The sequence below is a fragment of the Humulus lupulus genome, chromosome X (genome assembly GCF_963169125.1).
Source record: "Humulus lupulus chromosome X, drHumLupu1.1, whole genome shotgun sequence".
Taxonomy (NCBI): domain Eukaryota; kingdom Viridiplantae; phylum Streptophyta; class Magnoliopsida; order Rosales; family Cannabaceae; genus Humulus; species Humulus lupulus.
This window is the reverse complement of record NC_084802.1, coordinates 184,904,916-184,926,671: the sequence shown is the minus strand read 5'-3', so window position 1 is coordinate 184,926,671 and position 21,756 is coordinate 184,904,916. Positions and strand designations below refer to the sequence as shown.

The window sequence follows — 21,756 nt, the reverse complement described above, 5'->3', positions numbered from 1 at the left end:
TTTTTTTTTTTTTTGATAGAATTGACTATAGAGAAACATCAAGCTCCTAATCCTAAAAGCTATCTAATATATTAAAAATAAAATAAATAAAATGCAGAAATTAAGATTATAAATCAATACTCAAAACGGTATGCATGAACAAAACTACTACTAAAACTTGTTAGGACTAGTTTTGGTATGTTTTTATGGCGTGTTTTAGGATGCAATTTTAATCTTTTATTTGGTTTTGTGCGATATTATGCTGGTGTTTATTGTGTTTTCAGGATTAAGTGTGGTTATGAAGGAAATAACTTGAAATTAGAGGAAAAACGCTTAATTTTTTAAGAAACGATGTTAAACGGGCTAAGGAATGGAAATTAGGCGAAACCGAGGGTCAAATTCATGATTTGGCGAAAAAGTGGAATTAGAGCCGCAACTCTATGGTGTAGAGCCGCAACCCTAAGAGTTTCAGAGATGAGAAAAAAAATCTGTCAGCATTAGAGCTGCAGCTCTATCAGATAGAGCTGAGGCTCTATTAAAATCTGAATTAGAGCTGCGGCTCTATCAAGTAGAACTACGGCGCTACAAGAAGTCAGAGACGAATTCTGGATTGCGAAGTGAATTAGAGTTGCGGCTCTATCAAGTGGAGCTGCGGCGCTAGTGCCTACAGAAGTCAAATTTAGGGCATTTTTCAAGGGCAATTTTGTCATTTCACACATAATTAATTAGGGATTATAAAAGCTTTCTTAATGACGTTTTTAAAAAGGAGATTAACCCTAGGAGACGGCTAGAGGTACATTGTGGAGGATTGCAAGTGGAGTCGAAGAATTCATCATAGTTTTCTTCTTTTCTACTTTGAATTTCTGTATTTTGGATGTTTTTTATTTCTTCTATGGTTATTATGAATTTGATCATGAACTAAACTATTTTTCTAGGGTGTTAATGGATTCTCCTGAACCTTTATTTTAAATTAATGCAAGTTTTATGATTTCAATTTTATCTTGTGATTTATTCAATTTGATTCTAATGCTTGTGAATGATTGCTCACCATTGACATGAAATATATGATTTTGATTCATAAGTGAGAATTGAATATACTGTAATTAAATAAACATAGATTTCATATTAGGACGAGAGTACCTGTGTGGTCTGTATAGTTTTAGAGTTGTTAATTTTAATGCCTATCTTATGTTTATTTATCACAGAGATATAGAAAATTTGCATAGAATTGAGACTTATATATTATAGTACGAATATAAGTTATTATTGTTGACCTGCTATCACAAGAGAAAAATTGAATAGTAAGATTTGTGTTAATAAAAATTAAAGAGGATGATTGATGAAATTGATTGCCCTAGTTTTTAATCCATTGAATTTTCTTTAACGTTGTTTATTTTCAGTTTTTGAAATTAATTTTAGATTTTTGTTTTATAATTTTAGTTAATTCTTGAGACTCAATTATCGTTAGCCAAATAGAAATATGAATTAGGTTTTGGTACTCAATATCCAGTCTTTGTAGGAACGATCTCACTTATTCTTTATTACTTGTTACGATTACGTGCACTTGCGTATTTATTTTACACAACAAAACAAAAAATGTTATAACAAAGAAATAAACATTCAATCGAATTGAAAGAGTGCTTACAAAGAAATTTATTTAATTAATATACGATATATATATTCAGATATATATTGTATAAATAATATTATATATATATATAAGTTTACGTAATAGACCGAGAGACTCAGTCTTCTTCCTTACCAACGGCTGATGAGCACCACCACAGCGTGACTCTAGTGATCGGCAGCACTTCTCCTCTTCTCCTCAGCATCGCTTCACGGTGGTGACTTGTACAAGACCGAGAGAGTCTCGACTCTGCCATCGTTCGACGATGCAGGCCACCACCAACACGACACCTTCCTGACGCCACCACGACGATAATCTTCTTGCCACCGCTGTCGCCACAGGCTTCCTCCCATTGTCAGCAACCATCTCCTGCCACGTAAAAGGGACGTTTGATTTTGTCTTATTCTCGCCAGCTGCTTGAACTTGAAGGAACGTTCGACGTTCTTCCGAGATGATCTTGGTCCGACAAATCTCACCTTGACACTACCATCTTCGGCGGAATCCTACTGGGTTAAACTTGGAGGTGATTGGGATTAAAGAGGAGAACCTTGAAAATAAAAGGTTGAAGTGGTGGGTTGGTAATGGCAGAATGGAGAAGAAGCGGGAGTGTACAGGTTCACATTTTATATTGATTATTTAATTTCTTGAGTAAGGAAAATTTCTGAAGTACAGTTATAATTTTAGTTTTTATTTAATATATGTTGGGTTATTTTTGTGTTGTTATTTTTAGTTGTTTAGATTTATGTATAGATGTTTTCACGTGATTTTTTAGTTGTTTAGATTTATGTACGGTTGTTTTCACATAAAAAAAACACAGTATGCAATGAGTTGACTTCTAGTTGTTCTTTATTTGTTGTTTTTAAATGTGTGTTGTATGCAGTGAGTTAATATTTAGTTGTTGTTTTTATGCTGCTTAGATTTTATGTATAATTATTTTCATGTTAGTTTTTATTGTTTAAGTTTATTTACAGTTATTTTATTATTGTGTTGTTGTCTATTTATTTGTAAATACATTATAATTTAAAAAAAAATAGAATTAATGTTTTGTTGTTGTGTTATTGTTATTTTTTAGTTGTTGCTTAGTTATTTTATTAACGTCGTATTTTTATAAATATATATTCCAAAAATTTAAGGTAGTATTTTTGAAAAAAAAAAAATTGGCATCTTAAAAAATAGAAAACCAAAATAAAAGTACCTAGTATAAATATAAAAAAATTTATCTTTGAAATTATACCATAATAGATTTCGGCCAATTATTGTATTAATGTTGTTATGTTATATATAAGAAAATTATACGAGTGGTATTTCTCAACAATGTCGTTGTAGTATAGTGGTAAGTATTCCCGCCTGTCACGCGGGTGACCCGGGTTCGATCCCCGGCAACGGCGATTTTTGTGTTTTTGTGTTTTTTTGTTTTTCTTAACTCAGACCTTTCTGCCGTTACAAATGGCGGGAGCCCTTTTCCTATTTTATCTCAAAGAATTATTTTTGGGATTAAATTATTTGGACCTCAGACTTATTTAGGCAATAATCCCTATCAATACTCTGGTTAACGAGTTCAGCGTTGGCACCTCAAACATGGCCTATCTCGAACACCAATCCCCACTCGTTGAACATCCTCGGCAACATTCCTTACCGTTACGAGGAAAAGAAATAGACCCAAAATACTACTTAACCGTTTTTAACCGTTTTCTCTTCTTCTCTTTCTATGACCCTTAATACATTAACCATCAACGATTGAGCTAAGGTTGATGATTTTTTTGGTTATTTTGTTATCTGGGTTTGTCGTGGTTTAACTTGAAAGGACAGGAGCTTGGGTTGGATTGGAAATGGCAGGTGGAGAAGGATCTAGTACCGCAAGGGAGCTTGATCAGACACCAACGTGGGCTGTGGCCTCTGTTTGTGCCGTCATCATTGTGATTTCTATTATTTTGGAGAAAGTTCTTCATATGGTCGGAGAAGTAAGCAATATTATGCTTAACCCAATAATGTTTTTTTCTTTTTCTTTTTCTAATTCATGCATGCAATGGGGTTGTTCTGTTTCAAACTTGTGATCTAAATTAATTTTTTGTATTGTTGGGATTGATTAGTATAAGATTATGTTCTGTCATTTTGATCTAGATTTTGCATTCAATTAACCTTTTTTTAGTGAATTTTTATAAAATAACATTCTTTTCATAATTTTTTGTAAAGAAGCCTTTCTGACATGTTTGACACTTGATAGCCTGTCGAACACCTATCGAGAATATCTAGCCAAACTCATGATTCAAATTTCTGGTTTGTATTGTTAGGATTGTTTAGTATAAGAATTGTTCTGTCAAATTGATCTTGATTTTGCATTCGATCCAATGAGAATACTGTTTTGTTCGGTAATTTGTCATTGTTTTTTAGTGTAAAATGACATTGTATTCACTCAACACCTATCAAGAATGCTACTTTGCAAAAATAATTATATAAAAAAAAAACTATTTTACAAAGTGACATGATTTGGTTTGTGTTGTAGTGGTTTCAAGAAAGAAAAAAGAACGCTTTGTTTGAAGCTCTTCAGAAAGTGAAAGGAGGTAACAATACCATTCAACCTATGAACATAAATATTTGGGTTTTGGTTCTTCTTGGAGTTTGATCACTACTAAAGTTGTGTTTAAATCTTTAATCCTGCAGAGTTGATGGTTCTAGGATTCATTTCTCTGATTATGACTTTTGGGCAAAACTACATAGCTAGGATTTGTGTTCCCATGCATAGTTCTGAGATTATGTTGCCCTGCCCTTTGACTTCTAGCGACCATAGCTATGAATCAGGGCATGAGCCAGAAGCCAAAGGTGGCGAACATGAACACCATCGAAAGCTTTTGTGGTTTGAACGTAGATATTTAGCTGCTGGTAGCGTAGGTGCTGGTTGCAAACCGGTAAGTATGTTTGGAATCTGAATGTAGACTACTGTGATGATCAGCTAAAGACTTTTTTTGATGAACTGATTTTTGGTGTTTTGATAATAGGGGTATGTGCCACTTATATCTCTAAATGCGTTACATCAGTTGCACATCTTCATATTCTTTTTAGCAGTGTTTCATGTTATTTACAGTGCCATAACCATGGCACTTGGAAGATTAAAGGTGATGATGATTCAACTATTTCTATCATACTTTTTTTTATAAAATTATGATTATTCTCTTCTTCCACTTGATGCTGAAGATCAACTCATTTGTTTCTTTCATGCAGATTCGAGGTTGGAAAGAGTGGGAACAAGAGACTGCTCATCATCAAGAATACATGAATGGTATTTTATTGCATTATCAGAAATCTCTCTTTTTGTTTTTGATAGACTATGATATTGGTAACATGTAGGTAATTAAGTGGCATATGGTTAATTGTAGTGAGGACAGTGGATGTTGATTGTAATGAATTGAGTGGTAGCTTTTGGGAGAGTCCAGTGTCTCTCGAATACCCAAAGTGTTTTCTTGTTTACTGAGGGGAGCATGTTGATTGTAATGAATTGAGCAGTAGTTCACAGGAGAGTTCTAAGTCTCTCAAATACCCTAAGTGTTTTCTTTTAGGTTAGTGAATAATAGTTCATATTTCTCTTCCTGTCTGGTTCTTGCCTACTGTTGTATTGATAGACCATACCTTGAGGACTAGGTGAAACTCGAGCTGACGGTAATGATAGACATATTGATAGCATATAGGTAATAGAGGGGTATATGGATCATTGTATTGAGGTTTGCAGATGGGTTGGAATATAGCATATATAGGAGAGTAGGAAGAGTAAGGGGAGCATATTTGATTGTAATGAATTGAGCAGTAGTTCTCGGGAGAGTTCTTGGTCTCTCAAATACCGAAAGTGTTCTCCTTTAGTTTAGTGAATAATAGTCCATATTTACCTTGAGGACAAGGTGAAACTTGAGTGGCTGGTAATGATAGACTCAGATACTGATAGCATATAGGTAACAGAATAATGAAGGGAGCATGTTGATTGTAATGAATTTAGCAGTAACTCATGGGGAGAGTTGTGGATCTCTCTAATACTCAGGATGTTTTCTTTTACTTTAGTGAAAAATAATCCCTTTTCCTCTTTCTGTTTGGTTCTTGTTTACTGCTGTATTAGATAGATCCTATATAGGGTCTATCAGTTTTACTTTGTTTTGTTTTGTTATTATACAGATCCTATGAGATTCAGGCTTACTCATGAGACATCATTTGTGAAAGATCACACGAGATTCTGGACTAAAAATCCATTCACCTTCTATTTTGTAAGAAATCTCATCTCATGACGGTTTTGTCCAACTCACTGATTTTCTATCACACTTCTTCATCACTTGCTTTCTTCAACGTTTAAATTTCACAGGTGTGTTTTCTTCGACAATTCATTAGGTCTGTTCGTAAGGCCGATTACTTGACCATGAGACATGGATTTGTAACTGTGAGTTTCTCCAAACTTATCCCATATTTTTTATCATCAAATAACAATGATGAGTACAATATGTTAGTCTTGATTACAGGTTCATTTAGCACCTGGAAGCAAGTTTAATTTCCAAAAGTATATCAAAAGATCATTAGAAGATGACTTTAAGGTGGTTGTGGGAATAACGTAAGCTTTTCTCAAACTTGTTTTGGTTAAGAATTTTGCAGCCTTATTTGAACACTTTTCCTTTGGAATTGGATGTCATGAACTTACATGAGCCATCATATGATGCTGCAGCCCTGTATTATGGTCTTCATTAGTGGTCTTTCTACTTCTCAATGTACATGGTAAGTATATTATTATGTTTTTTTTTTTTCTTTTTTAATGTTATGTGTCTTTTTTAACTTTCTTTTTTTCATCACTTTCAGGATGGCAGGCTATGTTTTGGTTGTCCATGGTGCCTCTAATGGTAAGAAGCCTCTGCTGAAAATAAAACATCTATGGTTTGATATATATAGAAATGGAAAATATTTTGTAGTATTAGGAAGAGTCCATCATGAGCTAGAGAGTGTTTTATTTCTTTTTTAGGTATTGTTTTAACATAGAACACATGACACAACACCCAATAAAAAAACTCATCTGTCACGTGATAAGCTCGTTCTCGGACTATGTAGCACTGTCCTATATATAGAAATGAAAAATGCTCTGTAATTAGATGTTGAGCCCATCATGGGTCAAAGGGTTATTCTTTTTGTAGGACGTTGTGTCAAAAGTTTGATTATATGGATATGTAATCAAATTTTTAATACAATACCTAGTGACAGAAAAATGATTCATCTCGCTTGTGATGGGCTTATTCTTGGATTGTGTAGCACTGCCCTATAGAAATAGAAATATGTGTGAGAAATGGTTTGTGAAGTGTGGGTTGCATTGGTTGAAGGTGACCTTAGCAGTTGGAACAAAGCTTCAAGGAATTATAACACAAATGGCACTTGAAATCCAAGAAAGACATGCTGTAGTTCAAGGGATACCTCTGGTGCAAGTTTCAGATGGACATTTTTGGTTTAGTTGGCCTCGATTGATTCTCCATCTCATCCATTTTGTCTTGTTTCAGGTTCTAAAAATTATCTCATTCTATCCAATTTAATCCAACTTTCCAAACACCATCTTTGGGTTTAGAGCTGATTCATTGTTACTCTTGTTTGTCCAGAACGCATTCGAGATAACATATTTCTTTTGGATATGGGTAATCAACTAATCTCCCAACACCACCCTTTTCATTTACATACACACATATATAGATATATTTGCCTCTTAACTCATGAATTTTGCAGTATGAGTTTGGATTGAGATCTTGCTTTCATGATGATTTTAATCTCATAATCTTAAGAGTTGCCCTCGGGTATGTATGTCTTTTCATCAACTCAAAAAACCATGTGTTATTGTTTCATTTTGTTTGGTCTTACTTACAAAAGTACATGATAAAACATGACACAGGGTAGTGGTCCAATTCGTGTCTGCCTATGTGACGCTACCGTTGTATGCACTGGTGACTCAGGTAGAGATATAATATAGAGTCATTTGGCAAAGTAGATTTCTTTTCTTTTAATGTCGTTTGATATTTCTTTACAAAAAGTAGCATTTCCAAACACATTAAACACACTGTCAAAAACACTCAGAACATCAAAAGAACATCAAAAGGTGGTTTTGATTGGTTGTATAGCAAACAAACTAAGTGAGTAATGAAATGTATAATGTATGTGTAGATGGGATCCACAATGAAGAGGTCGATATTCGATGAACAAACATCAAAGGCACTAAAGCAGTGGCACAAAAAGGCAGTGAAAAAGAAGGATGAGAAGGCGAGGTCTCCAACAAGGGTATTGGGAGGAAGCCCTGGAGATTCACCTCTGCATTCTCCCATGTACAACAACAACAACAACAACAAGCATAAAAGAGCTGTGTCTCAGCCTGATGATGCTGCCAACATCACGGCCGCTGTCGATATTCACCAACATCATCATTCTCCTTCCAATACCAATACCAATACCAGTAGTATTAGTACTAATAATACTAACAATAACACTAATGATAATAATAATAATGCCTTTTATAGCCATGCTGATCTTCTATAAGATTATATGTTATCTCTGTTTTTGTTGTTGTTGTTGTAATATCACTTTTATACATCTATTTATTCAGTTTTTTTTTTGGTTGATAAAACTAGGGATAGACCACATGTTCTGTATATACTTGAAATGTTGGTTATTTAAGAGATTCCTTTCCTTGTGTTTTTCTTTTAAATTAATACAAGGCAATTTTGTTTTTTGTTTTTTTTTTTGAAAAAAGTTTGTTATAGAGAAAGAGAAATGGGAATTTAAAAAAAATTATTATAATGTTTATTATTCTTTTTGGTAGAAATGATTATATATAAGTGTCTTTTAGGTTGGTATTGTTTTGGGCCTAACCACACATTCTAAGTAAGACCCTTTGCCACTAAGCCAACCCCTTAGGTTGGTCGTAGGGATGGAAATTTTTTTTGCGGGAAAAATTTCCCGCGGGGATTCCCTGCCTAAATGGAGAATGGGGCCGGGATGGGGACTATTTTCAAACCCCGAATGTTAAACAGGATAGGGACGGGGATAGCAGTCTTTGCCCCTACAGGACTCTGTTTAATTTTTTATTTATTTTATAACATTTTTTTATTTATTTTACATGTTTTTTATGTGATTTTTTAGTATATTAGTAACTTTTAAAATATTTTTAATTTTATTTTGGATATATTTAATATTTTGAGTGATTAATATAGTGTAATATATATTAATTTTAGATAATCTACCTTTGTTTATTTTATTTTTTTAAATAAATGGGTATCCACGGGGATAAGGGTGGGGATGAGGATAAAAATGGTTAACATGAATGGGGACGGGGGAGCATCCCTGCCAATTACCCGCCCCGTTTCCATACTTAGTTGGTCAGTATCCATTTTTAAAATCATCTTTTATACCTTATCTAATATATTAAAAAAATGGTTTATACCTTTTTGGACCCTGTGTTTTTTCCCATTACTTGTTTGGACCCTGTGTTTTGACAAATTACTTTATGGACCCTATGTTTTGTAAAATAGTTAAAATAGAACACTAAACTCAATTTTGGTCAATGTTTTTTCAACTAAAATCACAAATAATTTACCAAACTAACAATTCAGAACAAAAATAAAATCATTCTGCTTAAAATCTGTGTTGTTATATTCAATTTTTTTTTCATCAAAATTGAGTTTAGGGTTCTATTTTAACTATTTTACAAAACACATGGTCCAAACAGGTAATGGGAAAAAACACACAATTCAAAAAGGTATAAACCTTTAAAAAAAATTATGTCTAGTATTTTTTAATTAATAAAAAAAATCATTTTCACAATAAATAAAAATATATATCTTATTTTACTTTTTTTTAATAATATTTAGTACATATATGGTATATGTTGAATACAAACAAATATCACATTTTTTAAAATTAAAAATAAATAAAAAATCATATTTTTTAAATAAATTCTTTTTTAAAATCGTAAAACTGATATATAAACCTAAAGTTAATTTAAAAAAAAAATATCCAAAATAAATTGAAAAATAAAATTAAGATTACAAATAATAAATAAATAAGCTAAACACTCATAATATTTATATTTGAAATCAAGGAGAGAATTTAACTAAATTATCAAAATTACATCATTTTATTTTATTAAGAAAAAAACACTTCAAAAAATATTATATATGAAAACATGTAATTTTGGTAAGTAGTTAAAAATTGTAATATGGATAGGGATATAAATACCTCAAAGTCTGTTCTGGTATGGTGGTCACTTCGTGTATTGTTCCAACTTCCAACGGCCATGGCTGCTTCTTCTTCTTCTTGTTCTTCACTAAGATGCCTGAACCAAAGGATGGTGAAACTCAATTTTGGTAATTTTGAAAGCGAGGAACCAAAACATGTTGTGGTTTCAACAACAGCCATACCCATTTCCATTTCCATTTCCAGAAGATGTGCCATTCTTGCAATGTCTTCAGTCCTTTCTCTGACCCTTCCCATGGGAGGAGCTGATGCCAGAGAGAGACGTAGCAGGAAGACCATTCCTCCTGAAGATTACCTAACCAGTAGTACTACTACTGATAACCCTTTGTGTTTTTCTTTCTTTACTATCTTAATTGTAATTGATTTTGATCAAAGGTTTGTGTTTTGAAGGTGATAATGGATTGAAGTATTATGATGTGGTTGAGGGGAAGGGTCCAGTTGCTGAGAATGGATCCACTGTTCAGGTTCATATAATTTGTATTGATGCTTTTTATGAGTTGGGTTGTTGTTGTAAAAAAAGTATGTGAAAAAGCTTTCATCTTAATTTGTTGATTATTAGGTTCATTTTGACTGCTTGTACCGTGGGATCACTGCTTTGTCAAGTCGAGAATCTAAACTCTTGGCTGGGAATCGTGCTATTGCCCAGGTTATCTATCTATCTATGTAGCTATAATCTCTCATTTTGGTATTGAGTTCTTTCTCCTAAATTAGACTGGATTTTGCTCTTTAGAAGTTTTTGCTATAGCATAATTTTAATTCTACTAGTTTTTTTTCAACTGGGTTTTGCTCTTTTAGTAGTTTTGTTTAGGCAAAAACTGTATGCATCCAGTTTTGAGTATTTAGTTTCATTTGTCTAACATTTGCAATCTTAAACTCTGTATCATCACATATTGTAACATGTTAAACTTCTCTATTGGTATTTTCTTGTAAAGCATTGCTACCTTTTTCTTCTCTTGAAAATTTTGGTAATGTGCAAAACTAGCCATACGAGTTCAAAGTAGGAGATCCACCAGGGAAAGAGAGGAAGCGTAATTATGTTGATAATCCAAATGGTCTATTCTCAGCACAGGCTTCACCTAAGCCTCCACCAGCATTGTACACCATTACACAGGGCATGAAAGTAGGAGGCAAGGTTAGCTACCATATACTTGTTTATCGCAACGGGGCACCTGTAGCTTTAAGCTACACTGGTAATGTCTCTTAGCATTATTCTTAGGACGAGCTCTTTCTCTTCTTCCTTTATGATCTGTGTGTGTTTGTTGTATGTATGTATGTCTTTTCGCAGCGAGCTGTGATAGTTCCACCGGAGCTCGGTTATGGCAATAAAGGGAGCAATGAGATCCCTGTAAGCCCTTCTGTTTCACCTCCTCATTTCTTCATCTCTATTCACTTGAATGATGACTTCTTACTGAGATTGTTTTTGCAGCCTGGAGCTACTTTTGAACTAAACATTGAGCTTCTTCAAGTGAACCCTACTCAAGACAAGTGAAAGTGATCTCTGTCTATGCCATGAGTTTAGTTCTTTGCATTTTTTTTGTTCTTTCTTCAATCTTGTAAAGAGCAAATTTAATTGAAATATGGAGAGAATTTTACCATAAATATGTAGGGTGCTTGGCATAATAGTCTTCTCGACATAGTTGACACCCTAACCCTATTTGTACCATAGAGAGCAAATTTAATTGAACTATGGAGATTGGAGAGGATTTTACTGTAAACATATCATACTAAGAGTGGATTTGGTGCAAGTTTTCATAGCTCCAAGTAATTATATTAGAGATGAAGCTTTAATAATGCTTTCTAATTATAAAATATGACAACCAAACTAATCCTCCCATCACATCTTAAGCCCTCTCTCTCTCTGTACTTCTCACTTCTCACTCTCTTCAATTTCTCTCACTAAAACAAAAATACCTAAACCATAAAATTTTAATTTTTTTAATTTTTATGCCTCAACTAAAATTTTATGCAACAATGGTATCTTACAAACTTGAATTTAGATCTCAAAACGATTGTTAACGATGTTAAAACGGTGGTCAAATTAAATTTTTATTTTAGAATTGCTTTGACGGTATCAAATTTTCATGGGGCTATCGCAAGCCATCATTTTTGTTCTAAAATTAGCTTTTAAAAAAAAAATTGTGATTAAAACGAAAATATCCTTGTACAAAAGTGTTCAAAATGTATGGTTTAAGTTTTGAATCATAAAAAAAAAATTAAAAATTAAGCCTCAAATTCCCCTTATTTTATTATTTGCTGCTGAAACTCAACTCCATCATGTTCGTGGAAATATAATAATTAGATTATAGATTGTTTTCTTCAAAATGGTACGAAGGATCCTACAACAGAGTAGTATTCTTCTCTTCCTAAAATCCTAAGGAGAACAGAAAGAGAGGTAAAAAAAAAAAACTGAAAAAAAACTCAGTAGTTCTCTGAAGACCTTAATAGAAAGTCAAAAACACAACCAACAAAGAACCAATTGAAATTAGTTTTTACTATTCGACTACCTATCTGATATATTTGAGGATTTCACAAGTTAACATGTAATCATTCTTGCACTTTTCCTTCGATTACAAGGGAGAGTTCTCTCTATGTTGAATTCTTATATCTCGTCGATAAAGTCCAGAAGATCATCAACCTCCTGCCTCAAGACACTGATTTTCTGCTGATGTAGAGCAACCCGGTTCTCAATTTCCTTTCCTCCATACTTTTTCTCATAGCAGTCCACAACTGTTGAGTGTTTTGCCAACAATCTCTCTTGTAAATCTTTCTCCTTGACAATCAGGTCCTCCACCTATTTAAACCAAATTTTAAAACCACAATTAAAAAGGCAGGTTCTAGCAGCAGAGCGTATCATAGCACGATACACTAAAAAATATTCATATTGAACAATGAGAACGAAATTTTGACAATCAGGTCCTTCATCTAAAGTCTTGTTCCAAGTGAAAACTCAGACACGAAATGAATGGAAGACATAAAAGTAAGCAAACCTTGGGCAATATCTGAGCAGCTTGCTGTGACGATTGCAGGGAAGCCAACAATGGCTTCAGCTCTTTTGTAAGCTCTTTCAACGAACCATCAACAGCTTTTCGGGCTGCTTTGCAGGCTTGAACATTCCCTGTCCTTGAAAGATCGTGTAATGATGCTTCCAGTTTATCATGTAGTGTTATGCAACGACTGATAATATTTTGGACCTGCTGAACTGCAGCTCGCACCTAAAACAACGCACCCACGTAATTGGCACTCTTCCAATAATGATCATAAACTATTAAGTAGATACTGAATGGAACGACCACTCACCTCATCCCACTGAAGTTTGGCAAGATAAGAAGGAGATGACTTCGAGATTGACATGTCCGCATGCATATACACAATACCGGTAAGAAATAGGAAGAGAAAACCAGAAATCAACATAAATGGTTCCCTAAACATGGCGAGGCTGTTGAACTTGTAATAGACCTGCAAAAACAAATTGCAAGATAATGTAAAAGTCGCACAAACTTATCTATGTTCTCTTGTATAGTTAAAGTTGAAGACGCACCTCTCTCAATCCCAACCCCAAAAAAGGAAAATAAAAACAATTATATTCATATCAGAATATCAGCTATTGTGGATGAGCCACATGCGACTATAAATAAATTTCTTTACTAGTTAGAAACACCTTACACAGACAATTTTGCTTATTTGAAAAAGTTTTAGGAAAATCTGATTCATGTGCCATCATCACTATAGCAAAGCCCTGCTACTAAATACGCACAGCAGTATTATTACCTGGAAATACTGATTATGCTCAGGCACAATATTAGTTTTTTCCAGTACAACCACAGGTCTACCAGCAACATCCAAGTGGGAGATTTTTGTCTGCGGAATAATAAACATAACAATAACAGCGTCATTCACTTAATAGAAAATAAACACAGCCAAATTATAATATCAACATTAAACAGGTTATGGGAGGAAAATATAAAATGACAATCATAGTCTGGTAATACCTCACTTGATTGTTTCACAGGAAACGGTGTAGACACAGATATATCCCCAGAGCCCTCAGGTAAAACAACCTGTAGTTCCAGTCACAAACATAGATACTTATTATTATGCTAATCAAATTATTTACATAATACACCATAGTAACAGATTCAAAGATAAATGCGTTCTACATTCTATTCACTTTTCTGATATAACACCTTCTTATGCTATTTGAGAGCACAGAGTTAAAACCTAACATCAAACTGTCTTCATTTCACTAACCTTCACAATGAGAGTATCAACGACAAGATCGTTAATAGGGGAACCAAAAGTGAAGTTAAGAAAGCGTTTTCCCTGTGACTCAAATAAGAAGTCATGAAGCGGCAAGCCATATCCGATGGTAAAAGCAGTTCTCCAACCACCAAACAATGGATACCTAGGCTCAATTTCTAGTTCCGTCTGAATTATGGAAAAGAATTGAGTAAGATTTAAAAAAAAAGGGAACTCCATAATATCAATTCATATTTAGTAAAAGTATCTACCTTTTTGGAATCACCCCATAAATGAGAAGTTGAAATGTTGCCAATCTCATCTCTATAATAAGCAGAGCGAGCTCTTGGAGGCAATTTTGCAACAAGATGCCTAAACGCAGATGCACCTCTCACATGAGGTCTAGATTGGTAATCAAGCCTGCAACAAAAATGAGTAGATGTTAGATTAAATCCCAACACCAGCAATGCGATCACTACAAGAAAAAATATTACCGAACCTGGAAAATTCCCCCTTGAGTTGGGCACCTCCATGGTGAAGATTGTAATGCTCAGTCACCTGAACATTACCCCAGTGTGAAATCTCTAGCTCTCGCACCAACTCATGAGCAACAGCAAAGGGTTGCTTGTTCTCATAATGAACAACAATAGGCGAGTACGAGAAGGGAGGAAGATTCTCATAGGGGCCATACTTGATCTCTGAGCCATGAATCTTGGTATTATCTAATTTTGTATACGATTCAATTCTAGCATCAGGTAATTTAATACTGACTGATTGAACCTTGACAACATATGGAGAGAGAAAGTAAGAGCTATCTTGGAAGACTAGGAGCTGTAATTCAGCCTGAGAAATTTTCTCAGGAAATGGCTGCAAGGCATGGGAGTAGACAGCCAATACATCAAGAGTAAAGCTTTCCCCTTTAGCCAATCCCTTTTGTAGAGTCACCGAATAAAATGTCAAGGAAGAAGGCATGCCTTTAGGGTGGGCAACTTGGACAGGTAAACTATTAGTGAAATCTTTTGCTTTTCCCTTCCCACCAGTAGGGTTGGCACCCAAATAAGCCAAATGTTTAGCCTGTTTATCAGGGAAAGCCAACAGAACCTCCGAAACCAAATTGGTTCCTCCATTCTCCACCTGCCAAGTTCAGATTTTTTTTTTTACAGGTAAGCACTTCAAATCATATTCAAAATCCCATTTCAGATTTAGGGTCAGCATCCATTTTAACTAACACTCATTCCAAACAAAGTTTAACATTACAAAATCTCACAAAACCCATTCAGAATTGTTAACAAGGTAAGTAAAAGAGTATTAAATGGGGTACCTTGAGTGTGGAAATTACACGAACAATTTGCGATCTCAAATCTACCTGCGGCCCAGCAAAATTGAAATGAAGAAATTAAACAAACATTAAAAGTGCATATCGATAGATCTAAAACAAAACCGTTAATAGGGAGTGGTAAGAGACTTACGCGTCGGTCAACCTTGGACAGAACGAGATCGGAGAGTACAGTCCCACAAAGAAAGGAGACTGAAATGATGAACATAAACACTAACAGATCCAACCTCAAACCCCTGCCCTGCCTATGAATCCTCATCGCTCAATTCTCAGTGAGCCACGCCTCAACGTTCAACACACCAATGAATCTATATGAATACTTCACTTCAGAGACTTCGGAAGCCGAGGTTTTTGTTTTGTTTTGTTTTTCTCTAAACCCCGTTTAAAGGACATATTATCCTATTACCCCTTTACTTTTGCCAAGTATAAAACTTTACCCCAAAATAATTACCTTTGAGTTATTTTTCCCCAAAAGTAATATGACTTTAACCATAGTATAAAATTGTTACTAACGGAATGGTATGATAATATTTAAAATAATAAAACTCTTAGGTGTTGTTTCGTAACACTTAAAAAAATAATTTTTTATTTAATTAATTAAAAAGTTGAACTTCTATAGCTTCTGATGAAGAAGTGAAATGATAATTTCATTTTAATTTGGTTCAGGTGCTAAATGATAGAGATCTCATTTCAGTAATTAAATTAGTTTACTGAAATATCATTTACAAGGAACTAAGTGTTTTAATGATAAAATACAATGAAGGGTAAAACAATATTTTAGTCTCATCTCATTGTAGATCGTCTATAGAGGATTGAGTGACAATTATGGTTGTAACAATGGATAATTAATAGCGTATCTATATTTGTTATAGAACGCTCTATAAATTCAATATTGCAATTCCAAGTCTTTAGTGGAGTTACGAGGAATTAATACGTTAGTAAATTTATTTGTTAGATTTATGATAACTTATTGGAGTTTGATTTCATAGGTCCATGGTCCCCATTTTACCTTGGATAAAATCATCTCGATAGTCTAAATTAATTGATTTAATTATCAATTAGAATTATCAAAGTTGACTAGGTCAATTTTGGATAGTTTCACAAAGTTGTGTAATTTAGAGAAGAAAAGAGAAATTAAGGTAGATTTATTAATTAAGATAAATTAGTATCTAAATTAATAAATAACTTTAAAATAAGGTTCAAATTATAAATAATTAATTTTATAAAGGATTTAAATAATTATTTAATTAATTAAATAAATAGAAAATAATACATGCATTGATTTTAAGTCTAATTGGCTTATAATCAAATGGGAAATTTCACGGATCTAAAGCTCATGATAATTTCGACCTAGGGCTGTTAATTGGCTATTATTTTATTAATTTTTTAATTGAATTAAATGACATAATTGAGTTTATAAAATGAGTGTATAACGCCCTAAACTCCAGGGACCGTTACGGTGCACATTGCAAATAGTGTTAAACTCGTTAATCGAGTCATTTGGGCATAAACATGTAACTAAGTATGATTAGCGGTTTAGGGATTAAAAATTTTGGTTAAGATATAACATTTCACCAGAACGTTTACTGTATACATTGGGATCCCAAAAATATAATTTAAAGGTCTATTACAAGAAAATATTTACAACCAGCCGATCTAAGCGGCAAAACACGGTTAACCCTAGTTCCTCTCCTTCCAACCTCGGCCGTGGCGGTTGAGCAACTGCATATGTACACTTCATCACCTAAGCTCTCCAACTCAAGGATGGTCCAATTTTCTTTTGCCTTTACCTGCACCACATAGCACCCGTGAGCCGAAGCCCAACAAGAAAACTTAATATGCTCATGAACAGTAATAACATGTCATCAAATCATAAGGCACATGCCTAGCAAATACAGCCCAATTCAAGCAGGCAAATAAGTTCAAATAATGAACGAGTGACTGATCAACAAGTCACTAACAAGGGGGTCTGTACCTTTAAACGAGTGACTAATCATCTAGTCACTATCAGGGGGTCTGTACATTTAAATGAGTAACTAATCATCAAGTCACTAACATGGGATTCCGCTCCCTCAGCCATGTGACAAAACAGCCACCTAGGCCTTTGGCCCTTGCTCTGAGTAACTAGTCTTAGACTAGACAAGCGCTTATGATTTTCATCGAACTTAGGGTCGGTCCAGCATTAATACCCGATATGAATCATTTAATGCCGATGTCGATTAGATCTAATCTTTTATCGGCTCTGCGTTCATGACGCTTATGCCGTTTCTGACTCTCAAGTCAGTAATACACGACCAGTGTCGATCCTGAATACTCGGTGCCACAATGCTACCAAACATATATCATATGTCAAATATTCGAATATAAGGCATTCAGCATGCTTACTTAACCATTGCTAGCGTAATTAGGACCATGCATAAACACAGAGGCTCACGCTCTGAACAATCTCATATTCAATATTCATAGCATGCCCTAATCACATGTTTCTCGTGCAACACATTTAATCACTTGACATGTCTCAACAATAACCATGCATGTTACATTTAAACATCCAACATGCATCAAGAATAACCATGCATGTCATACACATAGGGTGCAGTTTTCTTACATTTGGTCCAAGCACAGGTTACTAGTAAATGAGCCACAAGCACGATCCTGATTCAAAGCCCCTAGTGAAAACCTAGTCACAACCATAATATAAAACATCATCAAAATGAGTAAATAAATACTTCTAAACCCAACCCAAGCCTCCGGGACGTCGAATCCCACTCAACTAGGCAGTAGGATCGATCCCAGACCCTCAGAGTTAAGTTCCCATCACAAAAACACAATTATGGGAAACTTTTGCCTTAAGGGCCGCGACCCTCCATGGACCATGCCGCGGCCCGCCCCCCTGACAGAGCCTATCACCACCTTCATCAAGCTAGGGCCGCAGCACCCTAGAACAGGGCCTCGGCCCAACCTCACACCAGCCTAAAAACCTCGTTTTCTCCTTTCTAAAACCTTCGAAAAACCTATCCAAACATCTCCAAACTCAAAAATCAAAGTTCTCAAACATCCCCATGATCCAAAGCCCATAAAACCCAAGCTTCAATTCAACCAAAAACTCACCAAAACACAAAGTCCAATTTAAGCTTAAAAACTTTAAAAAACTTAAAACTTGAATTACCTCCGATTGAGTTGTTTCCCAACCAAATCCTTTGGATAATAAGCTCCTAATCTTTCCTAGGATCGCTATGCCTCAATCCTCACTTGAATCCGAGTCCTAGAACTCAAGTTACCTTCGAAAATGCGATCGGGAGACGAAAATGGAACTTAGAGGGAGAGAGAACTCACTGAACATTCTTTTCATTTCTTAAAATGTTACTTCAAGCTTAAGTAGCCTCAAACAAATCCTAACGCTCGAGGTCCCGGAAACACCCCCGGGGACAAAATAGTCAAAACCTCCAGAATTTCTCCCTGATCTTACTAACTCCCAATTTATCATCAAATATTTATTCCCATTAACCAATAACCCGGTAATGCTCTAAATACCCCTTGACTCACTCCGAGTCAAGAATAAATCTTGTTGTGACTTTCCCACTAGCTTACCTCCTAGGATCGTTTCGTGTTGGGTAACCCTGGCATAACCAAATAATAATAAAGCACCACACACATATGACATATATGTCAAATATGCCCGAAATGGCTAAAATATGAAAATCATTGAATTACTCAGAAATGGGTTCACATGCATATTTAATACACCTAACACATGCATATAATCATTTAATAGCATAATAAATCAATTATGGCCATCCTGGCCTCATAATCAAGGTCCTAAACCTTATTAGGAAATTTGGGGCATTACAGAGTGCTTAGAGAAAAGTAAAAAACATATGTTTTATAAGTTTAATCATTGGTTTTCTGATAGTTTTAGATTCTCTCTAAACCCAAGTCATTTTCTAAGCCTCTTATTATTCTTTTATCTTCTTCTCTCTGTATCTATCTCATGTGTTGAGAATTGCACACTCTAGTCTAGGTGATTCTAAGGATACTTCGGAAGCCTGTGAATATAATAGAATATCAGTTCAGATTCTTAGTAATACTTTGTGACAGAAAGGATACAAGGGTTATAGAAACTAAATGAATGACTCATTCATTCCGCTGCGTATACTGTAAGTATTCTTATCATTGTTTCTCTTTGAATTCAATTTTAGAAACATGTTCTATGTTATCTCATATTAATTTGTTTAATATTAGATCTACATGAAAATAAATAAATATTATGTATAAGTTTCTCTAACAAGAACTTCACCCAGTTCCTTAATTCTACATTTTTTTGGCCTCCCTGGTTGTATTACTATGGGTGGTGAAGCAAAGGGTTTAAGATTAGTCTTAAACCACTCTGGTCTTATACCATGTATAACACATGCTTGTAAGTGTCCACATATGTACTCTTCAGGTATGCTTCATGTATGTAGTCTTCAGGCTCTTCATTATTGCCATAAATAGCTGACTCAACATGCATACAAGGTATTCCTGTAACATCCCATCGTCGACAACTACAAATGCGTCGATCTAAGTCTACAACAGCAATTGGTGTGATGCCAATACTAATTTGGTACTCTCATGCACCACACCATGTGGGTTCAAAATGCCCAGATTTTGACTTAGCCTATTCTACCAACTTGGAAACCCTAGGGCCAATTTTCTCAAACCATTTTTCTATATATTTCCTTCAATTTTCCCATCTCGTAGTGAGTTTTATACGAATCCTCTCCAACATTGAGAATATTGGAAGCACTCTAGCCTCCAAAATGTTTAATTTCTCCATTAAATGACTCACACAAATTGTTGAGCACCATGTCACATTTGCTAGAATACTTGAAGTGACTTCTTGACCCTTGGCTTGCTGGTTTTTTTTCTAACAACTTGTATGCATCTTCATTTAGCTATGTAATCTCCTCCATCACTTCCTTAAATTAAAGAACAATTGAAGATTTTGCAGCCTTCCATAATTTAACTTTAAGTAGATCACCCTTGAACTTTTTTTGAAAGTTAGCATAAATATGCCTCACACAATTCCTATGCTCAGCACCCTCCCAAATTCTTCCAAAGGCCATCTCCAATCCCTCTTGTTTATCAGTCATAAAAGTTATGCCATAATCATTGTTAAGCTCTAGATCAACTTGTAGAAACTCCAAAAACCACTTCCAAGTTGTATAACATTATTTTTCAACTACAACATATGCCACTGGGTAATAAGAATTATCTGCATCAATTCCAATAGCCACTAGTAGTTGTGCCTTATGCATGCCTTTTGTGTGGCATCCATCAAGCCCTAAAATATTTCTACAACTTGATTTCCATCCTCTTTTACAAGCTTCTAAACAAACATAAATCCTCTTAAATATTGGTGTTTGATCCTCACTCATCTCAATTTCAATTATAACTGTGGAACCTGGAATAGTTCTTCTTAACTCTTCAGCATAGTCCCATAATTTTACATATTGCTCCTTCAAGGTACCTTGAATCAATATAGATGCCTTTCGTTTGGCTCTATATATTTGAGGCTTGCTTACTTGTACCACATAATATTTTCGAACTTTGGCCATGAATTCACCCACAGAAAAATCCTTCCCAGGTTTTATACTATTTATGTATCTCTTTGCTAGCCAAATACTGTTTGCATGTTTGTTCTTTAAAACATGTGGACATGTGTGTTTATTGTTATAAGTTGTCTCCATTGCTGCAGGATTATCTTTTTCAAATTGTGAAGCATAAATCTCCCAAGAGCATTTTTCGTTGCACTTAACTCTAACTCGATCATTTTCATTTCGTGTGAAGTTGAGATATTTCCCATCTTTTATACTATACTCCCTAATGGCTATCCTGAATACTGTAACAGTTTTAAACACCAACTCGACCCTAAAAGTTGGATCTCTCATATCTGTTTCCATGTTAAATACTGCAAAATTAGGAGCTTTTTTTTATGATTTTCCTTCGGTCTAGCCTTGACAACTCTCTGATAGCTGTCCTTTGTACTTCATCTTGTTCACCATACTCTGGAAAAATTTCTACCTTTTCACTTTCAATATCTTCTCCAAATGAATCTTTAGCTAATTCATCATATTGATTTGAAGCATAAATCTCCTCATTGCATATTTCATTATCACCATCACTCATATCCATATATTCACTCTCACTAAAGTCATCATCAAATATTGAACTCTCATCACTTTCATGGTCAGATTGATTCAACATAGTACCTATTAATTTTTTAAAACACAATAACTAAAAACTAAAATATATTTTAGAGCAAAAAAAAAAAAACAAAACAAACACA

General features: G+C 34.5%; 4 protein-coding genes and 1 non-coding gene across 7 annotated transcripts; 3 read left to right on the top strand and 2 right to left on the bottom strand.

Annotated features, from left to right (window-relative positions):
• The first annotated feature begins 2,922 nt into the window (after positions 1-2,922).
• TRNAD-GUC (transfer RNA aspartic acid (anticodon GUC)) lies at positions 2,923-2,994 on the top strand. The gene has a single exon. It is a non-coding gene; the product is annotated as a tRNA-Asp (tRNA).
• On the top strand, positions 2,929-8,294 carry LOC133805384 (MLO-like protein 9). Its single transcript, XM_062243557.1, has 15 exons — positions 2,929-3,567; positions 4,110-4,167; positions 4,268-4,512; positions 4,603-4,719; positions 4,826-4,883; positions 5,765-5,853; positions 5,949-6,023; positions 6,103-6,191; positions 6,303-6,352; positions 6,434-6,474; positions 6,946-7,119; positions 7,216-7,251; positions 7,340-7,407; positions 7,503-7,563; positions 7,772-8,294. Exons 1-15 carry the CDS (start codon positions 3,436-3,438, stop codon positions 8,138-8,140), a joined length of 1,662 nt encoding a protein of 553 aa, XP_062099541.1. The 5' UTR covers positions 2,929-3,435; the 3' UTR covers positions 8,141-8,294.
• A 1,514-nt stretch (positions 8,295-9,808) lies between these two features.
• Positions 9,809-11,629, top strand: LOC133805358 (peptidyl-prolyl cis-trans isomerase FKBP18, chloroplastic). 3 transcript variants are annotated; one of them, XM_062243518.1, is made up of 6 exons: positions 9,809-10,158; positions 10,247-10,320; positions 10,416-10,502; positions 10,839-10,988; positions 11,142-11,201; positions 11,283-11,629. In XM_062243518.1, the coding sequence occupies exons 1-6, from the start codon at positions 9,819-9,821 to the stop codon at positions 11,343-11,345; spliced, it is 774 nt and encodes a 257-aa protein (XP_062099502.1). In that variant the 5' UTR covers positions 9,809-9,818; the 3' UTR covers positions 11,346-11,629. The 3 variants fall into 3 exon arrangements, with proteins under 3 accessions (XP_062099502.1, XP_062099501.1, XP_062099503.1); XM_062243517.1 differs by having other exon boundaries at positions 9,809-10,161; XM_062243519.1 differs by having other exon boundaries at positions 9,809-10,161; positions 10,839-11,046; positions 11,283-11,476.
• A 504-nt stretch (positions 11,630-12,133) lies between these two features.
• LOC133805357 (dolichyl-diphosphooligosaccharide--protein glycosyltransferase subunit 1A-like) lies at positions 12,134-15,789 on the bottom strand. Its single transcript, XM_062243515.1, has 10 exons — positions 15,562-15,789; positions 15,414-15,458; positions 14,592-15,226; positions 14,365-14,512; positions 14,105-14,281; positions 13,846-13,914; positions 13,625-13,714; positions 13,154-13,312; positions 12,844-13,068; positions 12,134-12,647 (listed from the first exon to the last, which is right to left on the bottom strand). The coding sequence occupies exons 1-10, from the start codon at positions 15,685-15,687 to the stop codon at positions 12,456-12,458; spliced, it is 1,866 nt and encodes a 621-aa protein (XP_062099499.1). The 5' UTR covers positions 15,688-15,789; the 3' UTR covers positions 12,134-12,455.
• Positions 15,790-20,638: 4,849 nt separating this feature from the next.
• Positions 20,639-21,370, bottom strand: LOC133806498 (uncharacterized). The gene has a single exon (XM_062244591.1). It carries the CDS (start codon positions 21,368-21,370, stop codon positions 20,639-20,641), a length of 732 nt encoding a protein of 243 aa, XP_062100575.1.
• Positions 21,371-21,756: the final 386 nt, after the last annotated feature.

Bases quoted from the DNA above. Each gene is read 5' to 3' on its own strand.
- LOC133805358 (XM_062243517.1), top strand. From the start codon at position 9,819: ATGGATAGGGATATAAATACCTCAAAGTCTGTTCTGGTATGGTGGTCA. The intron at 10,989-11,141 runs GTTAGCTACCAT...GTCTTTTCGCAG, and splicing joins GCATGAAAGTAGGAGGCAAG to CGAGCTGTGATAGTTCCACC. The intron at 11,202-11,282 runs GTAAGCCCTTCT...TTGTTTTTGCAG, and splicing joins AAGGGAGCAATGAGATCCCT to CCTGGAGCTACTTTTGAACT.
- LOC133805357 (XM_062243515.1), bottom strand. From the start codon at position 15,687: ATGAGGATTCATAGGCAGGGCAGGGGTTTGAGGTTGGATCTGTTAGTG. The intron at 15,227-15,413 runs GTACCCCATTTA...TGAACTTGGCAG, and splicing joins GTGTAATTTCCACACTCAAG to GTGGAGAATGGAGGAACCAA. The intron at 14,282-14,364 runs GTAGATACTTTT...TCCATAATTCAG, and splicing joins TATGGGGTGATTCCAAAAAG to ACGGAACTAGAAATTGAGCC.
- LOC133806498 (XM_062244591.1), bottom strand. From the start codon at position 21,370: ATGGAAACAGATATGAGAGATCCAACTTTTAGGGTCGAGTTGGTGTTT.
- LOC133805384 (XM_062243557.1), top strand. From the start codon at position 3,436: ATGGCAGGTGGAGAAGGATCTAGTACCGCAAGGGAGCTTGATCAGACA. The intron at 3,568-4,109 runs GTAAGCAATATT...TTTGTGTTGTAG, and splicing joins TTCTTCATATGGTCGGAGAA to TGGTTTCAAGAAAGAAAAAA. The intron at 7,408-7,502 runs GTATGTATGTCT...AACATGACACAG, and splicing joins ATCTTAAGAGTTGCCCTCGG to GGTAGTGGTCCAATTCGTGT.